Source organism: Cryptomeria japonica, chromosome 4 (genome assembly GCF_030272615.1).
Source record: "Cryptomeria japonica chromosome 4, Sugi_1.0, whole genome shotgun sequence".
Classification (NCBI taxonomy): domain Eukaryota; kingdom Viridiplantae; phylum Streptophyta; class Pinopsida; order Cupressales; family Cupressaceae; genus Cryptomeria; species Cryptomeria japonica.
In genome coordinates this window covers 344,077,095-344,099,911 of record NC_081408.1, presented here as the reverse complement: position 1 = coordinate 344,099,911, position 22,817 = coordinate 344,077,095, and the positions used below count along the sequence as shown (strand labels likewise).

The 22,817-nt window shown below is 37.3% G+C and overlaps 1 protein-coding gene across 1 annotated transcript in view; it reads left to right on the top strand.

Moving 5' to 3' along the window:
- Positions 1-1,780: 1,780 nt before the first annotated feature.
- LOC131063617 (porphobilinogen deaminase, chloroplastic) overlaps positions 1,781-22,817 on the top strand; it is a 68,749-nt gene continuing 47,712 nt past the window's right edge. The window contains exon 1 of the mRNA XM_057997496.2: positions 1,781-2,137. Within this exon, the coding sequence (XP_057853479.1) occupies positions 1,902-2,137 (236 nt within the window). The 5' untranslated portion in view covers positions 1,781-1,901. The remainder of the gene's footprint in view (positions 2,138-22,817) is intronic.

Genomic DNA, 22,817 nt, shown 5'->3' with positions numbered 1-22,817 from the left:
AATAATTATGAATAAAATTAAAATTAAGATTACAAAATAATTATGATTATAGCTATTCAATAATCAAATTACAATACTAAAACGACAAGTACTAGCCACTATGTGAGACTTGCTTACATTAATTCATAAATTTATTTTTAATTATAATAGTAAATTAAAGATATTTTCTTTTTGTATAAGTTTAAAAATAACTAACTAATCATTGCTGTTTAGTGTAAATGACACTCATATGTACAATATGCTTTTTGATAAAGCATGTCATTTCATGTCTTTGGCAGTTGAAGTGTGTATTGATTCATTTATTTATTTATTTTGTTATGGAGGGCTAGAAATTTTTATTTATTTAATTATTTTGTCTGAAAAGAAGGAAACTCTATTTTCTGATTATAGAAATAAGTTTTTCGAAATTAATATTCATTATGGTGTCTTTTTAAAATTTTCAAAAATTTGAGAACATAATTTTTATTTTATTTGTGTTAAATATATAGGAACAGTAAAGATGAGATGGCTAAAAAAAATGGACAAATAATTCTTTTAGACACTTTTGATTGTCTTAAATGTGAAATATTAAAAGATATAAAAATTTAAAATGTTAATTGCCAACAATAAGTACATGCAACTAGCAACTATACATTAGAATACTAGTATAATTATAGGATTGTTGAAAACTATTTTATTTGTTTAAAAGTTTCAAAAAATTAAAGTATGTATGGTTTCTTTAAAGCCAACAATAAGTATATGCAACTAGCAACTATATAGTATAATAATACTAGTATAATTATAAGAGTGCTAGCAACTATTTTATCTATTTAAAAGTTTAAAAAATCTAAAGTATGTATGGTTTCTCTAAAAAAGGAAGTTTTTAATATAATTCTTTTGAAATGTTTTTAAAAAGCATGGAGGCGCCGCTCGACGTCTCCTTCGTGTCGTGGCTCTACCTCAGGGTGGCCTTCTTCTGCTCCTGTGACTTTGGCTCCTCCTCCTGCTGGTGATGGCTCTGGGTGGCCTTCTGCCACCACCTCCAAGTTTCCCCGCCTGGCTTTGACGATTTTGCCTCCAAGGCGGGAGGAAGAAGAAGTTGACAAAGATCCTAAGATGGGTGGTCCGTGTCGGACCCGACTCTTGACCCCGCTGATGTATGGGCAAGAAAGATGATCATGATCCTCCTCCCTTGGCTGCCTCTACTTTGACTTTGACCTCTGGCCATGTGACTCTCGCGAGATGATCTTGTATCCCCCGACCCTTTTTTGTGAATATGTACTTTAATATTTTTAATTAATAGAGAAGGTCTATTCATTAAAAAAAAAGATAGTTAAACATATAAAAAACATTTAAGAACTTCTATTGATTTACTATTACATGAAATGTCTTGTCAAACATTTTAAGAAATTTTATATCAAGATATAATGAAATTTATATTTTTTACATATTAAATAATTATAATTAATAAGATATAATACAAATATTTTAACATAAATATTTCATTTGAATTTTATAGTTTAAATAAATTAAATATTATTTTCACAATATATATTTTACTTAAAATTTCAATAAAAAAATAAAAAGAATTTTAACATTTAGGACCAGTCTATTTGATAGTATATTCTGTTATTCTAATTTCCAGAAAAAACAATTAAATGACCAAACAATTCTGAAAATTTCCTATGACGGGTAGAAGTGACCGTCAAATTCCAGGCCCTGACACGCCTAAGCTTATTACAGTATAAAAATGGTAGATTTTTTAAATTATTTAGTTACTTTGCAGGAAGTAATCTGTTTTGGGTCAAACGCCAATAGTTTTGAAGCTATCATCTTATCGAGATTTATGACAAGTTAGTTTACATGGTAGTATTTATAGCGGAAGGCAGGAGCTGATGAGTGGTGAGGATTTGAAGTAGAAGATGGCGTGCAATATGGCAGCCGGCAGCCATATTAATCTCTTATCATTCAACTTCAATGGAATCCAAGATAAAAGAAGTTTTCTACACTCACCTGATGAGGAGAGCTATAGAAGGCGAAGGGGAAAGAGCAAGAACAATGGCAGTAGCGTGAGTGTGAGGGCAGCTGTCGCTGTTGAGGATGCAAGGTCCTCCAAAAATGTGCCTCGCCCTCTGGTGCGAATTGGTACTCGGGGAAGGTACTGATTTTAATTTCTCTCCTTTCTACTTGTTTTGCTCCCCAGTTCGAATCTTTTCTGAAAGCACCATGCAAAATATTTTTTTTTTGTATTAAAGGAAACTACAAACTACTTTATTTTTGTAAAATTCACATCCTTCAAATTAAGGGCTTTTCTCGAACATAACTGGAGGAATCAGGTTTAAAAAAAACACACTGAAATCTACTACCTTTAATTGTGATTAAGGGAATGGATCTCCTAATCATGCCAGCTTAGTTGAAAAAGAGACTTCTGTTACAAATAAATGCTCACTCAGCAATATTATATGGATGTACTGCAATTTAGTTATACTAATTTCCATGCAACTTAGTTCTTTCCATTAGGAATTAAATAGAAGAAGAAGAAGAAAAAAACAATTAAAATCTACTTCCTTGAATTAACTCTCATTTAACTTCTTTAACAGAAGGGAAAGATATTGAAAGAAATTTGCCCTGAATGACCAAAAGACGTCAAAAAGGGCATATCCAAGTAATGTTTCTTGGATTTTCTGGGGCACAGGGATGATAAAATTTTGCCAAATTTTGGGGACGGCAGGACAACTATTTAAACAAATTAAACAAATTAAACAAATTAAAAGCGATTGAAATTGTAAAAGTTAAATGCACTGTGCTGGATTTTCAATGACAGTTCTCTCTCTTATAACTTTTCAAGGGTTTTTAGCTTTTTTTTTTACTTTTTTATATTTATGCAACAAATAGACCAGGGTCATCAATCCTGAGAAAGTGTGGGATCCCTTCCGAGTCCTTAAGTCCCTGGAACATCGGGATATCACTTAGACCCCTGGGGACGCTCCCCTCCAGAACGCTGATGTAAAGATACCGGTAAAGTTTCTGTTAACATCACTGCCAACATCTACTGTCCACATGTGGATTTCTTTTTCTGTTTAGAGAGTAAATTAAACGTTTATTTTTTAATGTCTCTTTCTTTTCTTACACTGGTCACGGCCAAGTGAAATGCCAGTTTGACTTATTAGATCAACCACTCTGATTATTTCTTTTTTAATTTACTTCATGTAGCTCCTAGGGCTTGAATCAAGGTGTTGCATATAACCTTTTCAACTTTAATCTTTTCATCCAACATAATGATGGTCATTTATATAAACACATGTGTTGTTTTGTATTGATGATGTAATATTTAACATTACCCATGTTCCACCAAGCTTTCGGGATGGTGATGACAAGGGACAAGGGAATGCGTTTTTGGGATGAATTCTTTGAAGGCCATTTTTGGGGATGACAGGGGAAGTCTATATAAAATATAGGGAAAAATTTGAAAATATAAGGAAATTTCAGATATTTGGATGACAACATTTTGAAAGCATTCATCATATTGACATATACGTTATCCTTAATACACAACATTAGAATTCACATGAGAGTCAAACAAATTAATATTAATAAATGTCAAAACTTAAAATTTTATTGCTTGTATTCATTGCCAAAGTGCTATGATAGAAAATAAAAAATAGTAATACAATAAAATGCCCAAAGGCTGCAAGTTTGAACTTCAAATGCCAAAATGACAGTCACAAAACATAGTGATAGAAAGTATGAGGCTGGTCCTAATTGGCATCTACCAACACTGCATTAAAATTAGAGTCTGATTTTGAGTCACTGCCACTATGAGGGATTGCCTCATTTAATGAAACTCCAACCAATCCCTCTTGTGTTTCCTCATCATCTAGGTGGCATCTTCTTGATAAACATTTCACTATAAAGTTGGAATTTGGTGATACTTTGAAGTCTGATGATCCTATAGTCACAACGCATTGTGCATGGCCACCAACTTCTTTGCTCATCAAGAGGTCAACCTATTCCTTCCGATAGAGTGAATTAAGTTGTATGTAGACCAACTCCTCTCTATAGTAGAGGAATTGGAAACTTGTGGAAGGAGGTGAATAGCGATTGTCCTCAACTTTGGTGTATCATTGTTGTGCCATGTCCACCATCCAATAGGATTATTTTGAGTTAATGCCAATGGAGCTCTATCCATCTTCATCTCTGATTTGCTGAATGTTAGACCATGAAGATTAATAAAGGCAAGCGATTGTGTGCGAAGTATACTCAACTCCTCAACTGAACACTTCTTTTGAAGAGCCTTCATTAACTCTTCTTTCACCTCTTTGTCATCACAAGGAGACAACCTATCATCTTTTGGTGCATACCTTTTGGGATTTATAGCGAAAGCTATGATATGAAATGGTGTGCTCATAGAGTTCCACCATCGCATCAGAATGGGCTTAATATGCTGTTCATAAAATCCCAAGTCAGGATCCCTATTACAAATCGCTTGCTTCATTTTCCGAAGTAATTTGTCAAATGCCTCATAAATATCTCCAAGAATTGGAGAGTCCGTATCAGCATATCTAATGATATTTACAACAAGTGAGATGACGGAGCAATTATATCTGCAACAAAAATTTCAAAAAAGACAATTTAGAAAATTAGAATAAGAAATTTAATAACAAAATAAACAATCAAATTATCAATTTATTAATAAAATCAGCAATTTTTTACCTCAGTGGACCACCAATCATCATTAAGAATTTTTTGTTTAATATATTTTCCTTCCTTAGCATTTGTAGTAGATCATCTACTCCACAATGAATTAACCATCATCAACTTTAGAGCCTCCTAAACCTCAATCATCCTTTTTAACAAAATGAAATTACTAGCATACCTCGTCTCCATAGGTTTAAGGAATTCCTTCTTCAAAAAAGCGCTGAAGAGAGCAAGTGAGGTGTGGTGGTTGCAAATGAACATTTAAATATATCTAGCTCCTGCTGCCACTTGCCACACCCAATCTATGTTCCCTATGCCCATTAATGCATTGTTAAATGCATGAACACAACGTGGGGTCCAACACCTTTCACAATCACGCTAACTAATTTGAACACAAGTGCCTAATTAGTGACCACCTATACAACATTTGAGGCCCCAACCTCCTCTATTGCATCTCTCAAAATGTCATGCCCAAAATTTTACACTTCATTTTTTATTATTTTTTTTTTAATTATTAAACACCACTTGTTATGCTTATTCATGGTAAAGGTATATATACAATCAGTAGTAACAAATAAATGGCAACCATTTCAATGAAGATTAAATGTTAAAATAATAACTTAATGCTTCTTTTAGTTTACAACACAACGTACATCCTTACCCATGTTGCTCTTGCACTCCACCATGATGTATTTGTCTTTCCCCCCATACCTGCACTAGGAAGATGTTTGCATATCTAGATGCTCAACACAAGGTCAGAGGATATTTAGCAGTGTTCCACGGGCGTTGGGGACGGGGGGACGGGGGGACGGGGGGGACGCGTTTCCGGGACGGGGGGACCAAGGGCCTAAATGGGGGGACGGCGGCGGGGGGGTGGCGGGGTGGTGGTGCTCATATACTTGTACATATACATATAGTACTTGAAAAACTAGTTTTGAAAAGATGTATGATAGTATTACAGTGTAAGAATTACATTTGAAATGAGACTATAGGAAATTTGAAATACTAAATCTAAATACCAAGATTTCTAAGTTGTGTTGTTATATGGAGCCTAATCAAACTTGGAGGTTAGATTTTCCCTACTTCTATCGGCGCAGTTTCCCCCTATATTTTTCAACGGGGGTTTGGGGGCAGCGCCCCCAAGTTGGGGTCAAGGGGCAGCGCCCCTTGCACGTTCCCTGTTGCGATACAGGGTGGGGTCGAGGGGCAGCGCCCCGCGAGGCCAAAGATACTTTTATTATTTTCTAAAGGCGTCGGGTGTTATTTTTCTATTGGCCCACGTCCAATTAGAGTTACCCCTTAACCCTCAAAAAACTTAAAAACTCACTTTTGTTTAAAATTTTAATTTTAAACATTGCATATAAGTGGGGGCGACAGGAGACGTCTGGGCGACTCCCCGTCCTTGGAGAGACGTCTGCACGTCTCTTGAAGGACGGGGAGACGCCCAAACGTTTCCCAAGGAGACGTCTCCACGTCTCCACGTCTCCCTGGGAGATGCGGGGACGTCTCCGCGTCCCGGCGGCGTTTGGGTGGCGGTGGCGGGACGGCGGGGGACGTTGCGTCCCCGTCCCCCCATCCCCGAGACGTTTCTGACGGGGGGACGCGCCCAAAAAGGGGGGGGACGCGTCTCCGTGGAACACTGATATTTAGGTACATGATCATCATGATAAATCGTATCATTGCTTTAATTGAGTTAATCAAATAGTAGTCAAGTACGAAATATACAAAGACATCCAAGAATGCATAAGACTGAGAAGGAGTGGCAAGATAAATCAAAACTCAAAGGGAAAGACCTAAGGGCCAGACCTAATGTCTCGGGGGCTCACCAAAGATGGCCTTGCTTACGTGAAAGCGCAGAGACTTCGTAGTTCGACATTAAAATTTAGAACCATCTATGATGAAATTATAAGAGTGGGTATGCAACCCTTTCTGGGGTCTGATTCCCTAGACAATTTCCTCGTCAGTTGCCACCCACATAGGCAAAACAGAGACAAAATCCTAGCTAGCTTGGTTATAAAGATCAATCATACATAGGTATCTCCACCAAGTTACTCAGAAGTCCTACATATGGGTGTCCAATGAAATAGAATCACGATACTAATATAAAACAAAAATGTTACTCTTGAACATTTATGTAAAGTACCAATCCTATATTAAATCATACACTATGCACTAGATCAATGCAATGGGAGATTTATCTGACTCTACTTAGTAATTCATATAACCATCTCTTATATAAGGTAATAATAGTCTTAAAGAAAGTTGTTTCAAGCTCAACATAACTTTAACACATATATCTAGAGCAAGTAGAGCCTCCATGGCCAATACACATACATAATTTACAACTTACATCATATTATCTTAATCTTATGCTACCATTAGGTACAGGGTTGTCAGCAACCTTGTCTCATCCAAGTTGTACATGGGTACATGGGTGTTGACCTAGCTCTATCAATGAATGCAATAAGTGTACAACCTCTTTAAAAAAAATCATATTTGCAAAATAGTATTGTATGGTGTAGTTTATTTACGTTTTCTTGTGTCTCTTAAGTGTGTACATTGTAAGCATTGCATTTCTATTGAAATGTTATGTTAATTGTGTATAAAAAAATTAAAAAAATATTTTTAGTGTTGTGTTATGTTCACTTGGGTAAAAAGTGGGCATTACACAAAATATGAAATTGGAAGTTTACATCCTTGTGTTTCCTAGAAAAATCAATAGCTCGAGGAAAACAAGAGCCAGTTGAACATGTGACCATGATGTTGATAAATGGCTGATGTCTAATATTGGTCCACCCATCCATGACAATAGAACAATTTGTCCTAATCCAACTTTGTCTCATGTCCTCTATCACCGAACTCACCTTGGAATATTCTTTGTCAAGGAGGGAAGCATGTAGTTTATGTTCTCTAGGGGGGTGAATGAGAGGACCAACAAAATCTAAATCTTTGAACATTTGTTTCAAGCAAGGAGAATGTGCTATACATTGAATGGGATGACATGGGCATAGAAAATTTAGCAGTGGAAGACTCTACCACATCCCATGTTTGCATATTGACTAAATTCGCATCTGTCCTTGCTTTCTCACTAGCAATAGTCTTTCTCTTTCCTCTTGTAGAAACCCTACCACTACCACTACTGCTACTGCTACCACTACCACTACCACTACCACTACCACTACCACTACCACTACCAACTATAGAGGGCATATGCATATCTAATTGTGCCTATTGTGTTAGCGTTGGCACACCGGTAGACCTTGATTGCACCTCCATATGCAATCTATGAACCTCTACCTTCTCATCCTCCTTTATCTCTTGACACACCTTCACCCCTTGTCATGTAAGGCCCAACAGATGACAACATACTCTTGTGTATCTCTCTCTAAAATCTGGTTTGCAAATATGACACAATTACCTCTAGTACTCCTTGAATGTTTTTTTAATCTTTTTCCAGGGCTGTCACTAACTGGAGGAGGTTTTTTGGGATTAAAAGAGCCTTTTGCATAAGTTTTTAAAGCTTTCGAATGGCATTCAAATGGACTTTGTGGCTGCCCCCTTTCATCCATAGCACTCCAACACCCTATTGAACCCCCAATTGAGCTTGAAACTCTCACATATTGATTTTCATTTTTTAATTCCATCTCATCATGCTCACTACTCTCATTGCTGCTGCTCATGTTTTGTTTTGTGAAACAATATGTAAGTGCACACTGAAAATAGAAAAAAATTCATACATTTCTTCCTTTGAACTTTTAAAAAAATTTGGAAAAAAATAAAAATGGAAGATTCACATACCTCTTTCACTTTTTTTGCTACCTTACTCCTCATTTCTCACCAATGCTAGTTTTTTCAGCTGCACCTTCAAACCCTGCTCAAAATATTTTTTGGCTTCGATTTGGCTGCAATTTTTTTTTGGCATGTATAAATGAGTTAAAATGAGACATTGGGCCTTTTCTTGTTGTTTTACGGCTAAGAGTGACGTGGGGGCTCACAAAAATAATAATATAACACTTTTTTAAATTTGGAGGGGCCCACAAAAAATAATAATATAACACTATTCCAAAATTTGGACCCTTTTGTTCCATTAAAAACACCTCTACAGTGCAGGGAATGGCTAATCATTCCTGGAATGGTTTAGATGCCCCCAGCCATTCTGGGGATGTTTGGCAGTCCCTTGTCTACCCCCTGCCCTTGGGATCTTTAGGGCAATTTTTTTTTAAAATAGGGAGGGCTAGGGGATGTCGTTGAGCTCTTTGTGTCCCCAAGACGGGTATGTCTAGAAAAACCAAGGGGACATGTCCCCGGGGAACATAAAATATTACTTGTAGATGTATTAATTTGATTCATGCTGCAAAACAAAGTTTAAGACTTTTGATCATAGTAAAAAAATGGAGTAATCCCCAGTAAATGATAACAAACACAAAATACACCAACAATTATAACTTGTTTCTAACAATATGCATTCAAAGGGAAGTCTATGAATTTAATACAACTTACTGGGTACTTTCAGCTTACTAACTGATATGTATTGCTCTTGAGGGGTTTTGTCCCCAAGATGATAGTCTCACTCCTGAGTGGTTTGAATGCATCTAGCTACTGTAGCAATGCCACAAGCATTGAAACGAGTGTTGACTGCTTGTTAATTTTCCAAATGTTTCTTGTCATTTTCCTTATGCACTGTATAATAAACCCAACTCCCAATGATTATCAATCATGGTAAGTCAGTCCACAAATGGTGGCAACTAATTGTTAATTAATTTCCTCAAATGTAGGCAGCTAACCGAATTATACTCCCTCAAAATTGTCAATCCACAATCATAGGCAGTCACTTCTAAATTAGTGGCAATTAACTGGTTCATCCACCCCTTAATCAATGGTGTTGATTGATGGACACTGATGATTCAACCACTGCTTAACTGGAAGACAAATACTTAGCCACCTTTTTCCTAAACTGTAACATACATTTCTAATTTAAAACTGAAAATAACTTCCAGCTAGTCCTATGTTGATAGTCCATTCACTAAATAGTTGTGGAATTATAAAGGGGAGATAACAATTCCTCCCTTCTCAAATCTGTTTGCTCCCCAAGCAAACAAAGTTGGGTGATTTAGATTGTCATCTGATTCCCAAGTGGCATCCTATAGCTATGCCTAGTGGCATTACCTTATCTTTAGCTCAACATGTATTGTTCTTTGTTGCATTAGGGATTCCTTCCAATGGCTCGATGAATGTAACATGTTTGCCCAAGACATGCAAGCACAATTCATCCAGTTGAGGAGTTAAAGTCTTGGTTTTAAAATCTTTATCTTGTGTAGGTGCCCATTCAATTAGACAAGTAGATTTCCCACTTTGAACGAACTTTTCCTTCTGAGCTGCTACTGCTGCTCCTTCTTCTACCATGGGCTTCCAAAAGCATACGCATGCATATTTGGATCAATTAGAAATCTGACTTCTAGTCAGTTCTATCTGCCTTACTAGCATAATTTTATCAGGATCTTTGGTATAGAAGAAAATGTGCAAACAACCAAGCTTGCTCCTTTCTGTGGTCTCCATGCATGTTATTATTTCAATACCTAATCGTTGAAGAACTTGCTGCTGTTGCAGTTGCTGATCCATGTACTGTAGATGATAAGTTTGTCCTTTTTGTGACTTGCTTGAGATGGTTTACCTAGCTGTTCTGAGCTCTGAATCTCCTTTGACTAGCACTTGCCTCTTTTTCAAAGACCATGTTGGGGTTCTATTGTTTTTATTTTTTGTAGTGCATTTTCACTCTGAATGCTTACCTTTCATTTATGAAAGTTTTGGAATAGCATCTAGATTCTCAAGATGATTATTAATGGAACAAGAATCAACTAAAACATCTTTCACAGATTTGTGCCCAGGGTCAAGCTCAGCAATTCGCTCCTCTATTGGTTGCTGCTGTTTTGATTCTGCTCCTAAAAGAGTTGCAAGAGTGCTGCTGCTAGTGTTTGCATCTTCATTGGCTATTTTCTCTTGCTCATGCTGGATGATTTGCTCCTCTGTTGCTTGCTGTAGCTCTAGATCTATTCTTTCTTCTCTTTGTGACATACTAGCTAGATCTGGATTTTGCATGCTCCTTTGAAGCTGCAACTTTCATTCTAGTAGCTTGATCGTTCTACCGTGGGTCCTCTGAATTTCCATCAATGTATCTAAAATCTGCCCTCTTTTTCATTTGTAGAAATCTCAAATTTCTTTCGTGATTGACAGGCTGGCTAGATGTTGGCTTTCATACCATTGTAGTAACCCTTATTAATTGCACAAATAACAAACATAAAATACTCCAGCAACAATTATACCTTTTTGTGTTATTATAATTTTCTGTTAGATTCAAAGGGAAGTCTACCAATCTAATACAACTTATTGGTTCCTTCCAAAATACAAACTTTATACTAAATATATGTATGTAATTTCCTACCCTGTTTGCTATAATTTTTTTGCACTTTCCAGTAACCATATAAGAATGACATGTTTCTCTTATTCTAATTGCTGCTACAGAAATACAGAGGAAAGTGGATTGTTTTCTGACCTTGTCAATGGTTAGAGAAGACTGAAAAACCTTACTAGCAGATTGAGATTGATATTACAGCATTAGAGTTTTCCCAGCAGCCTCAAAATGATGTATTGGACTGCAAATGTATCACTGTAAGTGTAAGGTGCAGGGATATATCTCTGAAAGCAATATGCCACTGTGCAAGGCTTTGAATGACATTCCTCAACTCCACCATTACCCAGAAATGAACAGACCAGCTTAAACAACAATGGTTTCCCAACAACTTCAGCAATCACTACACTCAGCGGCCATACATTATGAAGTGTGCACAGCAAATTGACCAAACCTATCATAAATCTCCACACTAATTTCCACGTATTGCAATCTCCCTTTCAATACCAACGCCTCCTTCAGACTGGTATGACAGCTTTAACAACTTCATTGATCTCCTAAAATTACAGTGATTCAACTGGTATTGATTTAATTCCCTTAAATTCTGCCTTGTTCCTCCCACAATTCCCTTACTCAAGCGATCACCTTGCACACTCAACAATGTTTCAAAGTCTACATAGAAAGGTGCGATTTCATTCAAAAGGGCGCAGTTGAGTTAATATTTATCATCTTTGATGCCATGACTTTGTTGATTGTTTGGAAGTATTGACTGCTCATTAGAGCTTGTGCCACCTCTTAGAAAGACTTGGACCAAATTCCTTTGAACTGAACCCCTATTTTTGAAAAGCACTAAAGACAAATTGGATTTTGTTTGTCTTATTCCCACCAGTAATACTTTTGACATGTCCACCTTGACACATAGTTTTCGACTCCTCCTTTTGGCATCTAATAAAATGCGGCAGCTTTTGTCTTCTTTCCCAAGTGCCAGCTCCAGCTATGCATGGTTGAGGGTCTATGACACTGTTATTTTCTCTCTAGCGACCTGAATCATATTAAAATATCACTTTTATATTGCAAGATAATCCAATGTATAGCCTAGGTAGATAGTCGACTCATAACTTGGTTATTAATTCACCTCCAATAAATTGGCAGAGAAAATAAGAAGGGTTCCCCTTTTACAATTGACTTCCCTAAAACTTACGCCTCTCCAAAAAATCTGATAACAAAAATAATTTATATTTGGTCATTGAAAAATGAAAGACGAGCAGCAAAGGAATTATGTAACTCCATAGCACACAAGCACTTAGGTCAATAGATTTTCACAAAATCTGAACTTTTCAAACCTGGCAATCTTGAGCAAATAACAAACTCATCAAATTTGCATCCTGCAAAAGGCATCAACCGGGGTGGATCTTTCACCACCATAGCCGATCTTCTTCAAAAGGGTTTCCGTCCAAAAAAAAGGTTTCTTCTCTAGAGAAAAATAACATAATCTTCAACATGTCTCAAATGAGCTTCAAAAAATCTTTTATAACTTCAAGCTTAATGCCCTAATTAGGGTTTTGCAACCTTTTAATTTGATTTTTAAATTCAGCTTATGTCTCCCGAAGTTGCCAATAAAGTCACTTTATTAAATTAAATAACATTAGCTAAATATTAAATTTAACTTTATATATTAACGTTATTTAAAATAATAACTCAAAACAGCTTATGTCGCCAAGAAATTGTTAAATTGAGAATTCACTGACTAACCAAAAATAAAAACTTTGCCAACTGCCAAGTCGGTGACCCAAACTGATACTACTATAAATAGCAAGTACAGACAAATTGTCCGAAAACCCTCTAGAAAGTGTTAGACATCTCCAATAAACCATCTAAGCACACTGGCGACATTGAAATAGCTCTCTGAATTGGCTGACTCAAACACTGGAAGTCAGCTCCAACTGTTTTGCAAGAGACCCTGAAAAGTAGAACATTACAATGTACTACTCTTGAAGGTTTCCATCCCCAAGATGATAGGCTCACACTTGAAGTTTTTTCGTCTCCAGTGCACCCAATTGCTGTAGCAATGCCACAAACACTGAAATGAGAGTTGAATGTTTGTTTTTCCAAAAGTGCCTTCTCTTCTTCCTTATGCTGTGTTTTCTTGACACGTCTCCCAATGATCCTCAAACATGGGAAATCAATCCACAAATGGTGGCAACTAACACTACCTCAAAAATTTCAATCCACAATCATAGGCAATCACTCCTAAATTGGTGGCTGTTAATTGGTCAATCCACTTCTTATAACTGATAGGCACTGAAGATTCAGCTGCGACTTAGCTGGAGAACACAAATACTCAGCCACCTTATGCCTAAAATGCAACATACATTTCTAACTAAAAATTGAAAGTAACTACCAGCCAATTGTACACTGGCAGTCCATTCACTAAACAGCTGTGGATTGAAAAAGGGGACATGACAAAAAATAGGAAAATTCACAAGTAATTGTGGCTTGTCTGTTTTATGGTGCTGGTTTTAATCATGTTGCTGTTCTGCAGTCAAACCTGCAAAAAAGGGGGAAAATATCATGATTTTACAGAAAACTTGCAATTACTTGCCAGTCATTTGAAAAAATATGGATTTCTTGGTATAACAGCCTTTAAGTTTTTTGTTCTTATTTTAAATGGGATATGATATTTTAAAAATTTGCATAGTTTTTTCCCAAATCCTAGTAATTGAATTCCATTGACACTTCTGCCATACCATACCAATGCTGTGTAAATGGAACGCTACTATGCTTTTGATATGGTAGGCTTGGATGTTTTGCTTTACTTCTGTGGAACGTATGTTTGGAGTTAGGCTTTCATCTCTCAGCTCAAGTATGATTTTGACAATGAAAAGCTTCAATATGCTTTCTAAACGATCTCCCATGCCTTTTTTAGTTAGGAATTAAGTTGATTTGTAATTGTGTTCAGAGAAATTGATAACACTCTGTATCAACAATTGATTGGTAGCCTCAACTTGGACCGACTTTGCTATGTTGCTGGTTTGGTCGCTAGATTTTCACATGATCTTAGGGTTCCCACTGGAAGGAAACAATGCCTATTCTAAGGTACATTTTCTTGTCATTGAATATATAGCATATTTCAATGGCTCTATGACTAGGTACACGGGAATTGGATGATAAGAAATCCACTTTTGGACTGGCCTATCCCCTTGGTTCCAGTGTAGTTCCTTGGCAAAGCAAGAATCAAGCCACCATTGTTCTAAATTCTCTCAATTATAGAGATCAAGTATAGGGGTGTTATTACTGTTGAACATAAAGGAGCTTGGATGGTTTGTGGTTGTAATGATAGCTAAATACAAACTTAATGTTCGATAATCAAAGTGCTATATTATCCACAAATAGCCATGTTTTCATGTGGTGACCAGACATAATGAGGGCTGATGAAATTATATTTGACAATTGATCAGTCGTCGATTTTTGTAGCTGGAATATTGCAGGATGTACGACTAGGTTGCTTATAGATTTAGGAAGAGCTCGATCATTGATGGAAACAAAATTTTCAAGAGTCAAGACATGTCAGGGCACACATAAGTTAGCATTGGGTGGGATGATTGTGTAATGACACCTTTCCTTCTTTTATAAGTATCTATTAGTTGTTTTTCTTTTCTTAAGTGTATGGGTGATGGTGATGATTATATTAACTTGGTTAATTATGTAGTTACCATGTCGTTTCCTATGTGATTTCTTATTATCCTTTTTTGGCTAAAAGCTCCCATAGTTAAGGGAGCTGAGACCTAGAAAAGTGGTTGGCTGAGATGCCATCTTTCAATTGATGTTAACAAACCAAATTGGAAAATAGAAATATGAAATGAATTACAAAAATCAAATTTAAGCATTTGGTTTTCCAACTGTAGGGAAATTTGAGAATTTCCCTTAGATCTAGACATATTCCAACTGTGAGATATTCAGCAAAATTAAATGTTTGTAGCTTTCATCATTTATCGACCACTCTTCCTCGTTTCATTATTATCCTGTCTTTTTAATCCAAGTTTTTCAATTTTTAATGAAGAGCAAGCTGTTGCTTTCGCATGGTCTTTTGATAGTGGATTTTCATTTAATGTGTGGAGGGAAACAACTGAGTATCAAGCATCTTGCTTGACTTTTCCACTCCCCATTGACTGCTTTCATCTCTCATTGTATTTATTGTCTTCCTGATATGTTGGTTTGAGATCTCAAAATTCGCAGTTTCCATCTTCTTTTTAAATGATAGTTTTTTTCCTCAGGCATTGCACTGTTCCATTTTGATTGCTTCAGCAATCAGCATTTTGTTTTCTTCCACTCAAAGTTTCTACCATTCATTTTACTTAGCTAGTCCTGCTCCTAGAGAGGCATCACTTCTACCTTATTATTTGCTTCAGTCCCAAGCAAACTGAAAACATCAATAGTGAATATCCATTATCATCTGTAAATACTCCCCAATGCCCCCTATTCCTATTAATCCTAGATTTTCTATCAGGTCTCCATCAAAGTTGAGCCCAACCCAATCTTTAGGAGGTTTTTTCCATAAATCTTTAGGCTGTCTCTGCTTATGTCTATGTGATGTCCCCATCTCAAGTGTAATCTGATTGTGGACAATTAGCCTATTTTCCAAGTTTTCTCATGGCTAATCGGTGAGAAAGGTAGAACTCCAAAATTCTCAGAGAGCATAGGTTCAACTTAGCAAAGCTGTTTCATGACATTGAGTTTAGTTGGTGGTGAGTGTTGACTGGTGTTTTATGACTACACCAACACAGAATAAAGTTTCCAACGGTAACTCTATCCTCTCTTGAGCAAAGACCCCTCGCATGCTAAGATTGCAAAGATCATAGAGGCGACTCCAAGGTTCCTATTGCGAACTTGTGACTTTATGCTGGATATGAGCTTGTTTGGCTTGATGTTTTGTTGGTAATCCAAGGGGGACTTATGTGCAGTGAAAAGGACTTGAACAAATTTGTATTTCAAGAAAAATTCTGCGAACGATTTGGCAATGATAAGTGCTTTTTTGGAAATTTTCTCAATAAAATGCGGAAAGTAAATAGGAAAGGGTTTAGAGACATTCTAATCTAATCTAAGTAACTCAAAAGACAACAAAGGCTCAAGTGAAATGGACCACACTTTGTTTCGCCAAAATTAGACAACTACGCAAAGGGAGGTGCAATCTTCAAAGGTTGTGCAAAAGATTTTCACATTACCAATGAACACCATCAAAGAACAATGTTCACTCGACAATAGAAGTTTAACATACACATTCAAAAGGTCTCAGTCCAACCTTGCATTACAAATAGAAATCATCTATTTGCAAAAGGTACGAGCGAATGATCTCACCATGAAACAGTGCTATCTATCTCATTCATCTAAGTGTGCGAAAACAAATCTAATCTAAGTGAGGAAGAGAAACAATGCAACTTTAAAGTAACTCAAGTAATCACCAAAATCAATGAATCACTCTTATTATCTTGATAGCTTAAAGCAATGATTTCTTACAAATTCTCCCTGTCTTACAAATGAAGGGGTGAACCCCTTTTATAGCCCCCCCCCCCCAAATGGACGACCCAGATTACAATAAGATCAATGGCTAAGATTTGCCCATGCAAAACCCTAATTAGGGTTTGACCAAGAATGACTATATGTGGCGCCAAGTAGTGGGCATGGTCATAAATAAGGAATCATGCCTATGTGCAATAAATAGCCCATCACTCCTAAATTTGGCGTCCACTTTGCATTAAATAACCCACTAGTCCATCAAAGAGCCCACTATGCATTAAATGACCCATCACTCCATCATGCATTTAATAGATTCTCATCCAAAATAGGACGACCATTATCTCTCTTCCTGATGGCAAATGCAACGAATCTAGTCATGACGGCCTCGAGCTTTCCTACGGAGACACTTGGCATGGTTTCCAACTTGTATTCCAACATGGCAATATCCTTTTCACACTTGGAGAAAAACTTCTCCCATCTCGACATAGTCTCTTGGGTCTTGCGCATAATGCTTGAGAACAAGGAAACATTCTCCAAATGTTCCTTCGAGAAGGATTCCACGAAGAAGAATTCATAGTGCTTATCCTTCAGGTTGTCCATTGTCAGCTCCTCATTGATTAATCTTCTTGCAAACAATGCCTCGACAACATTGAGAATTTCCTCTTGAACCATTTTGACTGATGTCCTCAATAATGTTGACTCCCTATTGGATCTTTCAAAGAACTCTTTTCCAATGCTTGCTTCATATAACCATCAAGGGAAATCATATGCCTCATTTTCCTTGATGACCTCTCCATCTATCAATGCCTACCTAGGAGTCTCCATTAGTGCCTCAAGACGTGGAATAGTCAAGTCTTGATAAATGTGTGTATGCTCCCACGAATTGTCCACACTTTCCAATCTACCGATGATAGCCAGGATCCTCCAATAGAAATGAGCCAAATCCTCAATGAATTTGCAAGTTGTAGTGAAGATGTTTTCTACCCACTCCTTAGAACATTGAGCCATTTTCCTTATTTCTTCAAGTCCATCTATGGATTCCTTTGGAAGAGAAGAGGGAGGAACAAAAGTTTGATCTTCCTCTCTGAATGGATGCATCAAGCGTCGTACATACTCACATAAGGATTTGTTTTCACTCTTCAACTTCCTATTTTTCTCTTCCACTTTCTTCATCCACTCCTTCAATGCTAAGGAAGACTCATCAAATTCTTCTATCACTTGTGCCTTGGTGGCACGCCCCAGGTCAACTGCTGTAACATCATACTCATTTGGAGTAATCTCATTTTTGTCCTTGTTGACTCTAGGCACAACCACATGCAAAGTCCTAGATTCTGATTCATCTCTTGTAACCTTAGAGAATTTCTTCACCACCTTCTTTTTTGCTGGCTTGCTTATCCTGTTCAGAAATTCTTCAATCTCTAGTGTAGGATCCATCTCTTCCTTTGGCTCTTTCCTCATTCTCTTTTAGCCAATCTAGAGCGGCTGCTTGCTGATCTTGTATCTGTGTAACTTCCTCTAAAGGTCCTAAGTCTCCCATTGTTGTTTCCTTGAAATAACCCTAAACCTGTTGTTTTGTATCCGGAGGAAGTTCTTGTCCTTCATTCTTCTGCTAAATAGGCCTTCGGGAGGCACTGACATTGAGAATATCCTACGCTTGTAAAATGTCCTGGTCTTCTCCCTGCGGCTGATTTCTTGCTGCTTCTCTTGTGAACATATCAACTTCATGCATGCTTGAGGAGCTGTCGGGTGACTGTGTTTCCTCCAACCTTGGCCTCTTCTGTTGTGGTTCCTCTCTCTGAACTTCCTTCCTTTTCTTTGCCCGTGAATTCCCAGAAACACCATACTCCTTTCCACGTTCTATCCTTTTCTGCAGAATTGCTTCTCCTCCGACCTGGGCTCTTGATGACCCTTCAGTTGCCTCATCATGGGATTCCAAGTCTACCATCAAATTACAAGTCAAGCGGACATTCTTTGCCTTCAACTTATTGATGTGCGGTTCAACCCAATGCCTTGTGAATTTCATATCTGACCTGCTTAAAATAGGCAAATCATCAATTTCTGGTTCTAACCAAATAGGCGCTTGAATTAGCTTATCCTTTCCCTTTTTATAATCCGGTTGAACGATATTCACATCTTCTTCAATCTGGTTTGGCACTTGGATGATTTCACATATCCTTATCAACTTAAGAGGTAATTTGGAAAACATCCTTTTTCTGACTTCATAGTCATCCTTGGAGTTAGCCCAATAATCCTCTTGTTGCATTCTATGCCTGTGCCTTACGCCAACTACCATCCTTATCGTATCATGTAGATCAAAATCCGACCTTGCGGTGTGAGGTGCGAGGTGGTAGAATAATAATTCATCCACTGACCTCTTTGCTCTTGCCAATGATGAGCACATTTCATCATAATCTTCTATGGCAATTGGAAACTCAAGCCCAATCTTCTTCTTCTTCTTCTTCTTCTGAATCTTGTCATAGGTAGTCAACTGTCTGGTTACTTCCAACAACACCATCTTATCTGTTGGATATCTTGGGAGTCTGTAAGGCTGCACAGTTGGACTCTAATATAAGTAAATTTGGGAAACTAAATGAACCAGGCCCCATACTTCTTTACCAACTTCCTTGCTTCTCGTGACAATCTTGTGTGAACACCTCCCTGTAAAGATTTGGCAATATGCATGGTGAATATGTCACTAACTTTCTTGAAAGGAGGAGGGTCATACAAGTGCAATTGTGGGTAACACTCGTAGACTTTCAGCTGTCCTAGACTGCATCTCGTGGGTCCTTTGCCTGATAATCCACTGACTTGCCCATTCTAGCCACATGTAGACAATATATGAGCTCATGTAAAAGGATTGGGACTGCTTCAAATTTCTCAGTTGCTTGTCTGGGTTGTTGCTAATTATTCTCGTCCAATCTATCACTTTAATGGCATTCATTACTTCCTCAATGAAGTAAAACATCCAAGACTCGAAGATGTAAGCCTGTGGACATCCCATAATTCAGCTCATCATCAGCACAAGATCACCATATTCTTGCTTGAAGTCCATGCTGGTGAGTTGCTTGGGCATCTTTGAAATGTGAGGCTTCGGCTTTTGCATCCATTTTCTGTTGATGGTTCCAACGCATCTTTCTATGCCAGAATCATAAATTAAAGTCGCTCTTTCCTTGGTCTTGTACATCATGGATTGGAATGCGGGTATTCCAAAGGCTTCACCAATTGATTCAGTAGTAAGATTTGCCAAGAGTCTGCCATCAGGTGCCAAAATTGCTCTTCTTTCAGCATCATAATGCTTTGCACATTCCATGATCAGCTCTAGGCACTGGATGGCAAGAGGGAAGCCGGAAGCTAGTACAATTCCGCTTCTAACTATCTTATTGACGATAGCTAACGGGGGATGTCCATCCTGACCAAATATTCTCCTTCTAAATTCTCCCAACTTGAATGTTCCCAAGTTGGTATCACTAACTTCTCTCCATTTTGAAATAATCTTTGTCTCGGGAAGGAATCCTCTCTGCTCGTTTTTGATTTGTGCCTACCGAGAAGTGTTCGCCACCTTGTTGGATTTTGCCATTCCTTCAAAAATAAGAACTTTTGGATAAAAATCGCGCCCTAACTTTTCTTCACTTTTGCTCTTGCTTCAATTTCTCCAAATTGTGATGTGAAGAATGAAGTCTAAAACCTTGTTTAAATAGGAATCGTCCACCAAGTTGCTAAGTTGGCAATGAGATAATTTTAGTAGTTGCATTAATTCATTCCAATCATGCTTCAAGTTTCCTTAATGAGAAAGAGATAACTTGTCATTCCGGTGGACCCCGCTCATCATACTAGACTTCAAAAATAGGAACTTCCATAATACCTTGAGTTATGCTTCATTAATGCGGAATATTCCATTTTGCATGTTGTTAACTTGTCTTTTACAACATTCTTTCCATCCTAGGCGCATAAGGGATATTTTGAAGGATTTCCTTTCCTTAGAAAAATTTCATGATTTTTTCCATTCCCGAGGAATTCTTGAGCACATATCAATCTAGGAGGAGAAAATTACTTTCCTTGTGAAATTTTGCCATTTCATGTTTTGTGAATGCTTGGGCATGTTCTATCCTGAAGGAGGAATTTTTTGACACTTAACCATTTTTCTGTTTTCCAAGAATTCTGTCCCGTCTAGAGTTTGGAGGAGAAGGATTTCCAACACTTAGCCAATTTTTTATTGTTTTCTAGGAATTCTGCTTATATGGGCGCATTTAAGCCCTGATGGAGGAATTTCCTTTGGGAGGAATAATCCTCCCGCTCTTGGAATTTGTGGCCTAGGAGCTTGCTTGGGTGCATTTTGGGGTTAGAGAGGAATTTTCTCCTCAAGACAAAATCCTCCTTGCCTTGGGATTTGTGCCCAAGGTAGGGGTTTGGGCGCTCTAGAGGGGTGGAGGATTTTGGAGGATCCTCCTCTCCTAGTGAAATGCCGCCTGGGTATGAGTCTGGGCGCAATTTGTGCTTGAAGGAAGAATTTTTTGACATTTTGAAGAATCCTCTTGTCCTTGGGAAATGCGCCCAAGAATAAATTTTTTCCATGCTTTGTCATTTCGAGAAGGATTTCCATACTTGGCCAAAATTTTGATCATTTGCCTGCTCTTCAACTTTTCCGGATCTAGAACTGGATATTCAGGAATGTTCTGTTGTCAGTGCCTTGCCAGTTGCCAGAGATAGACTTTCCAAAAATAGACTTACTAAAAATAGACACTGCTAAAAATAGTAAGTTTGTTTAAACGCAAAATTAGGCCAATCCGAGTCACAGTGAAACTTACTAAAAATAGTAAGTCCTCAGAATCCGCTCAAATTTCACTGGTAGCTAGCTTCCTCGAAGGGTCCTTCTTTCAATGCTTTGCTTAGATCTAAGTTGCCGGTTCGGGTTCGAATAACCGGTATGCCGGTACGACAAAAGTTTGAAATGGGGTTTGGGTTCGTTTGGGTTTGTTAGTACTATATATATATATATATATATATATATATATTTATGTAGCCTTATAAGCATGAATTAAGATTAGCATGTCACATAGCATCATATAAACAACAAAACCAACATAAACATGTAATCATAGCATCATGATCATACCATCATAGCATCATATACATTAAGTTTAATATCAGAATGACAAAATATTCAAGTATCATTTTTCAACTTTCAACAATTTAAAGTTTAATCATCAAATGGATTCTCTAATCCATCATCATCATCCTCATCCTCATCCTTCTCATCATTGACATTGACATTGACATTAGATGAACCAATGCCAATGCCACTTGCACTTACACTATAAGTTTGCTTACTATCTGAGTCATCAAATGCAACAAGTTGACAAGCGGAAGCATCCAAATTAGTATGCTTTGGCTCTATATCCCACATCTTCGTTTCCCCTTGGTTGTAGTCATGTTGCTTGTGTGAAAGAAGACGTAGTTTGGAATGCACATATACTTGCTCTTTTTGATTGCAATCTATTGCGCTTTACTGAGTGGATGAAAGAGTATGTGCTCCAAATTCTTTTTGATGCAGATGAACTAGCAACCTATGAAGACAAAGTAAACAATTAAAGTTATAAATTTATAAAATTAAAAATTACTAGCAACCTATGAAGACAAAGTAAAATATAAATAAAACTTGTGATAAATTTTAATTAATTAAAGTTAAACTTATTTGTGATAAAACTTTGACAGTGAGAGTTTGTAGGTTTTGGAAGCATATGCCATGGAAGTACCACCAACTATGAGCATCCTTCTTGAATCTATGACGAAGAGCATCAACACTTAGATCATTTCCATTTGCAAATTCTATGAAATCATTTGTGATAATATCTCGCAAATCGTCATCAAGATAGTGTCTAAGGAATGCTGCCTTGTACCCATCAAACACTTCTAGATTTCTCCATGGTGCAAGCCTTCTTGGTTGATCAAGAAATTGATTGCTATAGTACTTTGGTGTCAAGGCATAGGCAAGAAGCAGCAAAGGAGTGGTCATCTTATTCCACCTTTCTACAACAATTGCTTCCACTTGTTTGAAGAATTTCTCCTTGGGGTCTCTCTCTCTTGCATTTATAATGCACTTCATTTTTTCAAGCATTGAGTCAATGCCATCATAAGTCTCACCAATGCAAGGCCTATCCATGTTGGTATAGCGAATTATGCTCATAATGGGCTCAGTGAAACTAAGGAGATATGTCACAAG